The 14,267-nt window shown below is 35.1% G+C and overlaps 1 protein-coding gene across 1 annotated transcript in view; it reads left to right on the forward strand.

Annotated features, from left to right (window-relative positions):
* The window catches only part of UGGT1 (UDP-glucose glycoprotein glucosyltransferase 1), a 97,532-nt gene that overhangs the window by 54,421 nt on the left and 28,844 nt on the right, over window positions 1-14,267 (forward strand). Inside the window, exons 19-25 of the mRNA XM_004694888.2 lie at window positions 2,650-2,770; window positions 6,578-6,676; window positions 7,402-7,425; window positions 7,902-7,996; window positions 9,713-9,919; window positions 10,643-10,774; window positions 11,505-11,635. Coding sequence (XP_004694945.1) covers window positions 2,650-2,770; window positions 6,578-6,676; window positions 7,402-7,425; window positions 7,902-7,996; window positions 9,713-9,919; window positions 10,643-10,774; window positions 11,505-11,635 — 809 coding nt within the window. The remainder of the gene's footprint in view (window positions 1-2,649; window positions 2,771-6,577; window positions 6,677-7,401; window positions 7,426-7,901; window positions 7,997-9,712; window positions 9,920-10,642; window positions 10,775-11,504; window positions 11,636-14,267) is intronic.

Here is a 14,267-nt window from a genome sequence, read left to right on the forward strand (position 1 = left end):
AAAAAAAAAAAAAGAGGGTTGTTTCAAACATCAGGCATTCATAGACTCTAGTTCTCTGCTTTCTTTTGTATTGCCAATAGGAAGTTCATTTTGGTTTAAATAAAAAATGTTTTAATTTTAAATATTGTAATAGAAAATAATAGTTATAAAATACCAAATTTAGAGTAAAAAATTAAAGTAAGTAATTTGAAAGTTCTTCTCTTTACCTAATCTGTAGAGAAATTGGTCATAATTTTCATGTGTTTATATGTCTATACATGCTCATATGTGTGCATTTTTACTTTTCTATTAATACATCTTAGTTTTGCATTTCTGAACAAACAATTCTTTCTCAGTACTTTTAGTATCTCAATCAGCCCCTATTGTTGGGCATTGCTTTTCGATTTTCATTGTTATTAAAAGTGCTGAATTTTCTTCCTTCATTTTCATTGGTCTTCCTCTTCCTTCATTTTCTACTTCCTCCTTATCCTTCTCTTTGTTCCATTGTATGCTTTTGCCTCCTTTCTCATAAATTAGTTGTCCATATATGGGTAGATTTATTTCTCACCCTTTGGTTCTGTTTGATTGACCTTTGTGTCTGTTTTTATTCCAGGACCATGCTATTTTGACTACTGTCTCTTTGTAATATAGTCAGAAAGCAGGGAGCATGGCACCTCCAGTTCTGTTCTTTTCTCTCAAGATTGTTTTTGCTATTTGAAGTCTTTTGTAAAATTTCCAAATTTCATGGTTGTCTATTTCTGTGAAGAATGCCATTGGAATTTAGGTAGGGATTGCATGGTATCTATAGATTACTTTAGGTAATATATAGCCATTTTAATAATGCTAATTCTCAGCCTATGAGCATGGGGTATTTTCTCATTTTTTTTGGTGAATATTCTGATATCTGTCTGTCTGTGCCTACCTACCCACCTATATCATTGTGCCCTGTTTCTTTCAGTACCAATTGAAGTTGTTGTGGCAAAGAGAAATATACATTTAAAATTTGAACTATAAAAAGATATGATATGCAAATTCTGTGAAATTAAAAATGTATATAGAGGTATAAATGAAGAGAAACTATAACCCATTTATTTTGCTCTCTTTTTGGATACTCCTATTCTGGAAAATGTGTGCATGTGTGTGTACACCTTGCATAGGTATAGATGGGCTACAGGTATAGATGGACTACAGCAAAAGTTATGTAAAATAGTTTCAATTTTGATAGAGTTTGTCAGACTGCCCTCCATGAGGTATATGAGACTGACTGGAATTAGTGTGATTTGTGATAGAAATCAGAGTTGTATACATGGATTTACTCCTATACTGAGTCATCTTAATATTATTGTAAGTTTCTTAAGTTACATGGTTGATTCATGTGTTCATTATCACTTTGTAGTTTGAGAATTTGTATATGAGTGATCTCTGTAGGGATAAATCTATGTCAACTGGAATACTTTAGACTTGACTGTATATTTGATGCATATCTTTTTTTCTCTTGAAACTCATTTAAATATATAATTTTAAGATATTTTATGTGTGGAGAACTTGGAGATTTCCACAGCCTTTTATACTTGTCTCTGAAATTACTTCATGAAGTACAGCTATTTCTATAATATGAGAGATATGAAAGTGAAAATTAATGATAAGTGGATTTCTCTTCCTTCCAATGTGACCCTGAAAGTAGAGGTTAATTGTTGCCTGAAATTGGGAAAAATGCTTGGATGCTTTTTAATTTTTTATCTTAAATTTATTTATTTATATATAAGTATTTTTACATCGCTGTTCATTTATGTACAATATTTGCTTTCTACTCTCAGGTGTAGTCTCTGTAAAATTTCCATCTCCACTTCATCTGTGCACCATCAGCATAGTTCCTTGATTTTCCCTCTCTTATTTTGATCCCATCTCCCTTCCCTTCCCTGCAGAATGCCTCTGATTTATAGCTGCCTGATAATTTTTTTTCCCTTGATCCCTTTTTTGGTTCCCCTATATTCCTCTTATAATATCTGATATTTTTCTTTTTCTTCTGACTTATTTCACTGAGCATGATCCCTTCACTCCAGGTATGTTGTTGGAGATGATTTTTGTTACAAATACATCAACTGCTTGAAAGAAGGCCATGACTTTCTTTTTTGGAGAGAAGCTAACTACTAAAATGAATTTCTGCTTATGTTAACTCTAATTTGTAGAGCTTGTTTATTTCTAGCAAAGCACAATGGTGTGTGTAGAGGTCCCATATACTTGACTTTACATTTCACATTCACTTTTCATTATCTCTGATTTTGAGTAAGTTATCTTTCCCTACCTTGCTCCCTCTTCTTTAAAATGGGTATCACTCACATCTGCCTCACATTGTTGAAAGACTTAGATATACGCTACATAATGTACATAACAGGGAACACTTAATTTTTTTTAATACTTCTTTTTTAAAAGATTTATTTATGCATATAAGAATGGTGGGTACAGGCCAGTGGTGTAAGGGATGAGATTCACCAGAGACAATGACAGGTTCCTATAATGCGATAACTTCTGTTTTTAGCTATTACCAAGAATAGGAAGGTATTATGAAGCTAATGATTTTTTAGTTTCTAATAAATTATTATTGATCACCTTTTTATAAAGCTCATTCTACCTTCCAACTCCCAACTACCTGTTTCTTTTTTCCTGTAGGGTGAATTATCCCATGATCAAGACGTGGTAGAATATATCATGAATCAACCAAATGTTGTTCCACGAATCAATTCTAGGATTTTGACAGCAGAGCGAGAATATCTGGATTTAACAGCAACTAGTAAGGAGCACTTTACTTATTTGTTTATTTATTTATTTCACAGGAAAAGGATGTTTATTGTGTGGTTCCAATGCAGACAATGCAGGAAACACTTAATTTTTTTTAATGTTTTTTTTTTTTAAAGATTTATTTATTTATGCATATAAGAATGGTGGGTATAGGCTAGAGGTGTAAGGGGTGAGAAGATTCACCAGAGACAGTGGGGACAGAACAGGCAGATGGACTGAAATGCACTGCTGAGGTGAGCAGCAGGCAAGTCAGGAGAGGTCTGCTGCATCATGTGGGTCACCACCCTGCCAGGGATTGAATTTGTGCTGTAGTGGCTGCAAAGGCTTCTTAGTGTTGTGCTTTAACCCATTGCACCACCAGGGAGGACCTTTTAGGAACACTTTTGGACTTACTTTGATTTATTTTTGAAATCTTTATATTTATTGGATCATAAAGCTCAGACGTTACTCACAATTGTGACATAGCTTTATGTTTAAACTCATTGAGTCTTGATTTTATAATAGGAACTTCTAAATTCACAAGAGCACTCCAAAAGGAAAGAAAATCCTTACAAAATATTCAGTGCCATTTAAATGCCAACTACACAGGCATTAGATGATAAAATGGCCTTGTATTGTTGACTTTCCGTCACCCATAAAACACTTACGCAGCTACCTTTTCTTCATCCTCATTTTAGAGTCCATCAAGTATCTGTATCATTCACTCTGAGAACCTAAGAATATCTTTTTTTTTTAAGATTTAAAGCTTCATTGAAAAATAGTGTGTATGGCATAAAACTCAACCTTTAAAAATAGTCAGTTTTAAAGTATATGATTTTTAACATTCTCAAAGTTTTGCAGTCATCATCACTAATTTTAGAACATGATTATCACTCCCAAAAGAAATGATGGTACCAACAGTTTTTGCTCTCCATTTCCCTCTTCTCCTATCCCCAGTAACCACTAATCTAGTTTATGTCTCCATGGATTTTTTTCCATCCTGGATATTTCATTAATTAGACGATTTTGTAACTGGTTTCTTTCACTTTCCATTATGTTTTAAAAATTCATCCATGTGTAACCCATCTCAGTGCTTCATTCTTTTTATGGCTGATGACATTCTGTTGTATAGATGCTCTATACTTTGCCTATCCTTTAAGTGATTGATATGGGTTGTTTCCACAAGAATGCCTTTTACAAGCTAGATATGTTAAGTGCAGGTGCAGTTTGTTCGTTACTCCTTCTCTGGAGATTCTGAACGCCACTTTAGCAAAGAGCTGGAAATAAGTTGGAGCTGTCATCACTTGCCTAGGAAATCTTACTGAGCAAGAAATAATGAGTATAATGGTGAAGTCAAAACAAAATCCATTCGCTGTTGTAGTTGAATGTAATGAGTACATAGATCTACTTATGGCAACTATCTAATCCACTTAATACAGAGTTTCCTTTTCTTTTAGTAAGAGGGAAATGTTCATGGATAGGCTGAGAGAAAGACACATCTGTGCTCATATTTGAAAAAGAAAGTAGTTAGAAAGTGAGCTCAGGTGTTTCTACACAGCTAGATTTTCATCAGATGTTTTAGTAGAGCAAAGCAAGCAGTGTTGAGACCTTGTCATGAGTTTTTGGGCCCTCCCTGGTGGCACAACAGGTTAAAAGCAATGAGGGGCCCTCCCTGCTGGCGCAGCGGTTAAAGCACAGCACAAAGAAGCTTAAACCACCTCCGCATGAGTTCGATTCCCGCCTACCCCGGAGGTGATCCACTTGGCGAGGCAGACCTCTGCTGACCCGCCCGCTGCTCCCTGAGCTCAGCAGTGTACTTTGTCGATCTGCCTGTTCTGTACTCCACTCTGTCTCTGGTGAATCCTCTCACCCTCCGCATCTCTGGCCTGTACCCCAGTTGTGTACGAATAAATAAATAAATCTTTAAAAAAAAAATAAAAAATAAAAGCAATGAGGACTCTCCCTGGTGGTACAGTGGATTAAAGCACTGCACAATGAAGCTCTCAGAAGCCTCTACAGCATGAGTTTGATTCCCCCATTAGGGAGCTGATCCACATCGTGTGGCAGCCCTCTCCTCACCTGCCCGCTGCTCCCCTCAGCAGTATATTTCAGTTGATCTACCTGTTCTGCTCCCTACTTTGTCTCTAGTGAATCCTCTCTCCATTCCTGCACATCTGGCCTGCACCCCAGTTCTGTATGCATAAATAAATATTTTTTTAAAAAAAGAAAGTGTTACTGCACAGCTAGATTTTTATCAGATGTTTTAGTAGAGCAAGGCAAGCAGAGTTGAGATCTTGTCATGAGTTTTTGTTCTCTCCATCATTTTAAATTAAACTGTAAAAGAGTTATCTTGGAGCACTCATGAATAAGGACGTAAAAATAGTTAATGTATTTTTGGTTCTCTCTTTTATTGTTTAGGGTATTCAGCAGTGAGACAGTGCTGACCTATGGTTACAAAGATGCAGCCTGCCTAAGAGCTTTTTGTAGCATCAGTGAAAGAGCAGCTGACAGCCCTTCTAATCCCATGCTCACCCCTCTATCACCTATACTGCGTGTCCTGGGCCCCTTTTAGAAGATACTTATTTTTAAAGCCTCACTGCTCTCTCTCCTCTCCTGTCATAGGCCATGTCTATCTCATTTATCCTGTTTTCATTTACTAGAATATTGGCTAAAAAGGTAATAGCTCTCAGTGCACTGAATGATGGGATAGATGGGTGAATGACTGGACAAGGCGGTGATTGGGTGGACAAGCAAACTGTGCTTGAAGGAAAGGAGGAGAAGAGTGGTATTTGTATTGGGGTATATTAATGCACAACTTTGAGGAGACTGCTAGATAGGGGTTTTATGATACCATATTGGAGACATTTTATAGGTAGGAAGAAATTACTGGGTAATTTAGAACAAAGAAACAACTTGATGAAATTGGAATCTTAGCAAGAGTAGTGTGAGAGAAAACGATTACAAAGAGTATTGCCTATGTCACTAATCAGATAAGGTAGAGCTCTGAAATAATGAAAATGACTTTTTGTCTCAGTTGAAGTCAAAATTTATTATTTTGTTAGACATACAAATCATGGATTTCTTATATATTCTCTAATAGTCACTCTTCTCTCATTTAGTAGGATAGGGAAGAGCTTACTTGGGTGGATAGACTGTGGCAAGGCAAGATGGAATTAAGGGGATCATTTTAATAAACCATTCTTGAGCCCTCCCTGGTGGCACAGTGGGTTAAAGCGCAGCACTAAGAAACTAAAGCCACTTCAGCTTGAGTTCAATCCCCTCCCCAGAGGTGACCCAAATGGCATGGCAGACCTCTCCTGACCTGCCCGCTGCTCCCCTCAGCAGTGTACTTAGACAGTCTGCCTGTTCTCTTCCCCACTCTGTCTCTGGTGAATCCTCTCATCACCCCTACACACCTCTGGCCTGTACCCCAGCTCTGTATGCATAAATAAATAAATCTAAAAATAAAAAAATAAACCATTATCTAGTTGTAGAGTGATGAGGGTGGGAATAGAATAAATTTGAACCATTAAATTTACATGTACATATGTGCAAATTATGTAAGATGGGTGCATTATTTTTTTTTAATTTTATTTTTACATCATTTTGTACATGGGTGCATTATTTTTAATCAGCTTTTTCTTTAGATGTGATTAATGAGGTATAGGTATCATGTGAACCTTTTCGATAATATGAAACTTACTCTGCATATGTATTTTTATTAAACCCATATTCTGATCAAATTGGATGGTTGGCTCAGTAATAACATTTGATTGAATTTAGGCATATTATTTATAAACATTTTCAATTTTTTTTCCAGATAACTTTTTTGTGGATGACTATGCTAGATTTTCTGTCTTGAATTCCCAAGAGAAGACTGCTGCTATAGCCAATAGTATGAAGTATCTGACAAAAAAAGGTACTAAACTTTAGGCTTTTCCTGGATTAAAAGAAATTTGATTATAGTATTTGTAAAAATAATTAAAAGATTCCATACTCTTATTATGATGATTGGAGTATAGGCTATATTTAAAATGTAATTCTTTATGTAGTTTCAAAAATTAAATTGCTATGGTTATACCTTAGATATTAACATAGTAAAGTTAAAAGGAAAAAGTTTTCATGGTTTAAAATGGAAAAAAATGAATTAATATATTTAAAACTGGTTTGACTTTGTTCTTTACTGATAACACGTTTTTTTTTTTGTTTTTTTTTTTTTAAATGGTTATAAGAAATTTAGTTCTAGAAATCCTTGTGGGAGTTTTTAAATTGATTTGTATGTGGAGTAATTTATTTAGGCAAAAATTATATAAAACACTATCCTTTTAATGACTGCCAGGTGCTTGTCCTTCTAGTCATACTTCTTGTCCTTTCAAAGTGCTGTCAACAGAAGGCAGTTACTTTTATCAGTCAGAGATTTTTCTGATTTTGCAGATATGCATGGATACAGATAATAGCTCCTTTTGGCTCCTTGCGGAATTTATGTGTAAGGGGCTTGGGCAGTACTGTAATACAGTGGTACTGAGAAAGTTAATGTCAGTCAGGTTAAGCATTATTTTAAACTATTTAACTCTTTATGAGAGGCATCGATTATAGACATGGCATTTTATTTCCTTCTATTCTTTTTCCTTTACCTTTGTCTAGGAATGTCCTCCAAGGAAATCTATGGTAACTTTCAACTTCAGAATGTCTTACTCCTTTTAAAAATTATTTTATATGGTTTCAGGCATCATTGTAATTCAGAATTTATTGACACTCATTGAAAACCCATCTGTAACAGTGAATATTTTATAAATGTTTACATTTCAGAAAAGAATTACATTTCAGAAAGTTACAAATTAATATGATCAAAAACTATAATATGGCATCATTCAAATGATTGTTTTTCAGTTTATATGCTAACAGATGCCCAAACCATAATAGAATGTCAAGTGCATGTTCCTAATTTGCAATTAAGCCACAGAGATTATCCTGCTTTTGTTCTAATATAGAAATTTAACTGGTTTTATTTTTTATCTTTATTGAACTTACTTTATTTTTTGCATGGTTTTTGGAAATTGCTTGATTTAATAACAACACTTACATACAGAATGTACTGTTTTCTCTACCAACTCAGAATGCTTTTTTTTTTTAATTTTCTACAGATGATTCTTTCATTAGGCCAGTAACTTTTTGGATTGTCGGGGATTTTGATAGACCTTCTGGAAGGCAATTATTGTATGATGCTATTAAACATCAGGCAAGTATCTCTAACTTGATTCTGTATCTTTGAGACTGTAGCTGCCCTTATAGGCTTCTGTGTTGATGCTATTGACAGATGGGAAGATGGGATCCCTGCTCTTTTAGTCCTTGAGGGTAAGGAATTTTTGTTTCTGTAGAGGTCTGTCAGCCACTGAGAAAAGAGAGGAGACTGTAACTCACCTTTTTTTTTATTTAAGGGAATAGCGGAAAAATACAGACTGATTTTTTTTTAGATTTTTTTTTTATTACAAAGTTTATTTTTACATCATTTTGCACATTTTTTCAGACTGATTTTTATTGTATCACTATTCATATTCTTGCTACAGAGATACTGCAAACATCATGTATATTGTATAGGGAGATGAGGTCCATATTTTGAGTGAGATTCAGATGTGGGGGAAATACATGTAGGCATGTTAGTATGAGCATAAAAGAAGTTGACATACACTTGCAAAGGCATGCGTGTATGGATGGTCTGAAAGGTGGCCCATAAATTACAGAACTTGAGCAAATTTCAGTGGTGAGTAGTTGAAAAGAAATGGACTCTTCTAGTAGTGTCATTTTTAGAGAATGAGACATTACAATTTCTGTTGTGGAGTAGTTTTGTCCAGATTTCATCAGCCCTCTGGTGTCCCCTAACAGAGGCTACTGTTCCAAAGAGGCTATTGAAATACTGAAATACCAAAATATCCAGGTTATTTTTATTTCACTAACATGTTGAGTGCCTGTATTGTGAAAGGGGACAATTAGGTATTGTGTGTAATTTACATGTATAGAGTCCAGATCAAAGGATAAGTATGATGGTGTGATGGTGTCCTGTGATGGTGGACTGGGGGACCAGGGAGGTAGTTGAATTTTTAATTATTTTAATTGAAGTAAAAGTATGGGCTCAAACTAAGTGCACAGATCATAGGATACACAGTGTCACAAAATGAATATACCCATGTAACTGCCACCCACGTCAAGAAATAGGGAATAATATTCCTGAAAAGCGCGCTCCTTGTGATATATGTTTGTTTGTGTTCATCTTCTTTATTCAGCATTTTTGAAATGCTGAATTATAAATTATAAATTATAAATAGTGGTAATTTTTTTGCAGTGTGTAGTGTTGTGTCTTATGTCTGTTTCCACAGTTTTGTTTGTATTATCTATTTTGTGGACAATTGGGATGTTTATAGTTTGGGGCTATTTTGAAGAATGCTGCAAATAGATGTGCTTGTCTTTAGAATTTATGTTCTTGTTACAAGCCTTTTTTTTGACTTTATGGGTCTCAGATATTTTCTCCTACATGAATTCTTGTCCTTTTACCAAGGAAGAATTGAATTTATTAGAAATCTAGAAAGGCTGTGTAAATGAATAAGGGTTTATTTTTCTCACTTGCTCCCCTGAAGAAGGGTTTAGACAGAATCTTGAAGAATGATTGGGCCTCAAGAAAGTAAAGATAGGGAGGCATATATTAGAATAAAAATGTGTGGGGCAAATACTGACTGATGGTGTGTAATAATGCTTTAAAGCTGGAAAGGTAGTCTGGGAACCAGTTTATATAGGAACTTGAATACCTGGCTAGACAACATTTTAGTTTTATTCTGTATCAGGGAACTACTGAAGGCGTTGGAGAGTTATTATTTACTGATTAAGGAAATAACTGAGAATAATGCTGTTTTTTAAGTTCAAAAATCTGCCATATAACTATCATTTCCTATTTTATAAATAGAAATCCAGTAACAATGTTAGAATAAGCATGATCAATAATCCTAGTGAAGAGGTGAGCTCTGAAAACTCTAAAATCTCCAGAGCAATCTGGGCAGCTCTCCAGACGCAGACCTCCAACTCTGCTAAGAACTTTATCACAAAAATGGCTAAAGAGGAAACTGCAGAGGCCCTGGCTGCAGGAGCTGACATTGGGGAGTTCTCTGTTGGGGTAAGTCTCTGTGTGCTGCTTGAGGTGGCTTTCTGCTCTCAGTCACTTCTGTGGGTTGATATGTCGTATTCAGGATCAGCATTTGTAATTTTAGTTCTGAATCCGAGAGGAATTTTTTTTTTAATTTAGAAGAATCTAATAAATAACAGTTCTACCATATTTCCTTTATTACTTCTAAACTGCTAGGTTTTAAGATGTGCATGATGTAATTTCTATATATTTTTAAGCATAAAACCTTTGACTTAAAAACCTTTGGTTTTTAAAAGAGAGCCTATAGTTGATTTGTTCATAGAGCAAAAAACTGAGATTTAATCCTCTTGTAAGTTAAAGGATATGAGTTCTTAATATTTTTCTAGTACATACCCGTGTTTGTTTATTTATATGTTACATATATCTTGAGTAAGCATTTTATAATTTTAAAGTTGCTTATAAAATGATGACTGTACTTGATGTTTATGCTAGGGAAAAAACTCACTTGAAATTAGTCAAATTTTAAGATGCGGAATATAGGTATTATGAAATAATTTGCTGAGTGAATGCAACAGGAAATAATCATTACTTGATAAGTGGGAATATGGGGGAAAATAGAAGGGAAAGTAGAGAATTGAGGCATTATAATGTTAATTACTTTCCATTAAAAAGTGTATTTATTTATTCATCATGATCATTCATTTTTATGGCTTCTTCAGTGACAATTATTTTTCCTTCATAACGATTTCCTAGGGCATGGATTTCAGACTTTTTCAAGAGGCCTTTGAGTTCTCCAAAATGGATTTCATTTTGTCTCATGCCATGTACTGCAGGGATGTTCTGAAGCTGAAGAAGGGACAGAGGGCAGTGGTCAGCAATGGACGGGTGAGGATTTTGTCCTGAGACAAACTTGGCTTCAAATTAGATCATTGAGCAGTCTTGGCAGCATTCTCTTCAGAAGCTAGTAAACTCTTCAAACACAACTATTTTCCCCCAGGTGATTAGGGCTTATGTAGTGCTGATGAAACTTTCCTGCTCCTTTATTTCAGAGCAAGTTTGCTCATTTTGACATTAAGGTCTTTGTGTAAAACCTCCTTGCTGTTTAAGTTTGTCCTGCCTTTGTAGGATGGTGAGAGTGTGGTGGCTGTCAGAATGCAAATTAGCAAGGCCTTTGATACATGAAGTTCTTATCCCCTGTGGGAGCCATGGTTATGATTTGTGCAGCCTCTGTATTTTAATTGGTTTAGGCTTGGAATATTTTATGAGCCACTGAAATGAGCCTGCAGTAGACATACCACAGACTTTAAACTTTTAGAGTGAAATTTCTGATGTTAAATATCTGTATGTTGGCTTGTTATGTTTAATCATTGAGAATTAATGAAAACTGTTGCTATTTCATTTTACTTTAGAGTTTACTTACTATAAAAATACTTTGACACGTAGTTGAGCAATTGACTTGGGTTTCATTTTTACTTTTTTACAATTTTATTTAGATGTATATATGTGTTGTGTCTTTCACTGGTTTATAAAAACAGCTTGAGGACGGCAGAGGACGGTAACTGCCTCCTGAGTTTGGGCAACCCTCTAGCACTAATCATCTTGCTCTTCCCTACAGATCATTGGGCCCCTGGAGGATAGTGAGCTCTTTAATCAAGATGATTTCCACCTCCTGGAAAATATCATCTTAAAAACTTCAGGACAGAAAATCAAGTCTCATATTCAACAACTTCGGGTAGAAGAAGATGAGTAAGTTTTACCATAGAAGAAATTACTGCGTTTGTGTTATAGGGGCTCCGTTACTGAACTTTGTTCATGCTACCTATTTCAAGATGTTTTATTTCCAGGTTTAAAATATAATAATGTTCAACTATTATTTGTGCTTCTCTTGAAACACGGCAATTTATTTTGTAGCCAGCTCTTTAAAGAATTGAATTAATTCTCTCTATTTTAATTGTTTTAACTTTCCATTGTGAAAAATTCAATCATGTAAGTAGATGGTGAATTACTTTTTTACTTTGGAATACTTACATAAAGGGATTCTTTCCCTCATTATCTGTTTGGTTATCCTTCTGCTCTATTTCACTCAGAAAAGGCAAGGCAGATTAAATGCTATTCTTCCCCTTACTTCCCAGGGTGGAATCAGGAGTTGTTGTTCTTATAGCCTCTAAGGTGATAATGAGTCATTGTTGGTTTTGTTTTTATTTTATTCTTTTGGTGTTACTACCAGCCAATGTATTGTAATCAGTGGCTTCTCTTAATGGAAGAAAGTAAACTATTTGACTGGTTTATGTACGATTGTAATCATATATAACCTATACATGCTTTCTGCATGAAATATCAAGTCTGTGTGAGGTTACAGGATGTATTTTTGTTTAATTTTTAAGGTACCAAACCTTTTTTAGAGTCTTCAATTTCTCCTTTTCCTCCCAGCAATGCTAATTAGGGTTCCAATTTTTCCACATACATACCAATACTTTGTTTTTTGACTTTACTGATACTAGCTGTACTAGTGGGTGTGAAGTGTTATCTCTTGTAGTTTGATTTGCATTTCCTTAGTAACTAATAATGTTGAATACCTTTCAAGAACTTAAGGCCACTTGTATGTCTTTGGGAAAATACCCATTCAGATCTCTTGCCAATTTCAAATGATTTTGAGTTGTAGGTGTTCTTTATATATTCTGGTATGTTTCTCTTATAGATTATAATGGGCAAACATTTTCTCTCATTTTGTGGATTACCTTTTCATACTCTTAATTGTGTCTTTTGGTGCATAGTTTCAGGAGTTCTATTTTTTTTTCCTTCTCCCTTTCCAGACCTCGTCATGTGGTAGAGTTCAAAATACGTGTCTTAGTGAAACGTTGACTTTGGTAGCTGCCAAAATAGTCCCATTATCAAGTCTTACATGATATGGGAAGAAGCATGTTTTCATTTCAGCCTCTGCAGATAAAGAGGTTCCCATTACCTTATTGGTCTTGACTATTACCTCTTGTGCAGGCCAGGAGGTATTTCATGACTTGAAATTATGACTGGAAGTCCTGGGCATAGCCTTGGTGTAGTGAGCCATTGAGTTACTCCCTCTCTCTGGAGGCTTGGGAGAACCCTCTTGGAAATTTGTGCACTATAGAATTAGCAGACATATACAAAAAAGTTGTCTTTTACCAAGCAAATACGGTTCTGAGTCTGTCCTGGGTGAATTTAGGGGAAATAAGATTGTTTGGGGACTGCCAAAAAGATCATTGCTAAAACTACTAGGGTTCTCAGAATGACCTTTCCTGTCCAGCATTTTCATTAGCACCACAGCTGCTTCAGCTTGTGGCCCCCTGTGGCAGCCACAGCTTTCATTCAAGACACAGAGCTGCGCCACACGCTCTCAACTGCCTGAACTTTGGTTGTGGGCTTTTTGGTCACGGTGTTTCATGAGCCTTTAGGGGAGTCTTGTCTTTGCCTGCTCAGCTCAGGCTACATAACAGTGTCCCCTGACCTGGTTTGTGACAGTATTAACAATCAGAGTAGCAAATGACTTTATTATATGTATTGAGAAGTTGAACCAAAAGAGGTAATTTGATGTCATTGTTTGATTCAGTGAGCACATAGGCTTGATTCCAGTTCTCCTTGTATTCACAGGTACTCTTGAAATTCTTGGAATTTAATGTTTGGTTTAAGAGATTAAAGCTTTATTTTTTGTCTCTCATGATTTATTCAAGATGCCCTTTGGTTAAAAAGCAACTTTAGAAGGAACAGGGAAGGCAGAAATGTTTTTCTAAGTTGTTTACAACAATGTTGATTATAATAGTGAGATAGAAAACAACCTAGAAATTCAATAGCATAAAAATAATTTTGTGCAATTACTAAAAGTATAGATGTACACCTGTACTTATTTATCAACAAAGGCATGTTTATAGTATTTTGTTAAATACTGATTTTGTTAAATCAGGTACTTTTGTTTAGATATGTACATATGTTTTTCAGTATAGAATAATATTTGTCAAAGTATTGTTAGTGCATGATTTTGATGGTATTGTATATTGTTTGTATCTCAGTTTTCTTCTAATATATTTTTTCCAGAATGTTTTCCCAGTGAATTATTTTAATAATTATGAAAAAAGTAATAGAGTTATTTAGAAGGGGGTGAGAGAGATAAATAATTGTTACAGGTTGAACCCTGAGCTAGCTGCTAGATATCTTTAGCCAGCTCAATATTTACAAGAGTCATTTGGAGTAGGTGTTCTCTTCATTTCACATCTGGAAAAGACAGCACCTTCCCCATGGCTATAAAACTACTAGTTATAAAATTGGCACTTTTTCTCATGTCTGGGCAAATTTTGTGCTTTCTTGAAACCATCACATTGCTGTTCAATTCTTAGGCTAATGATAGTAT

The sequence above is a fragment of the Condylura cristata genome, unplaced genomic scaffold (assembly GCF_000260355.1).
Source record: "Condylura cristata isolate star-nosed mole 26May11 unplaced genomic scaffold, ConCri1.0 scaffold00049, whole genome shotgun sequence".
In the NCBI taxonomy this organism is placed as follows: domain Eukaryota; kingdom Metazoa; phylum Chordata; class Mammalia; order Eulipotyphla; family Talpidae; genus Condylura; species Condylura cristata.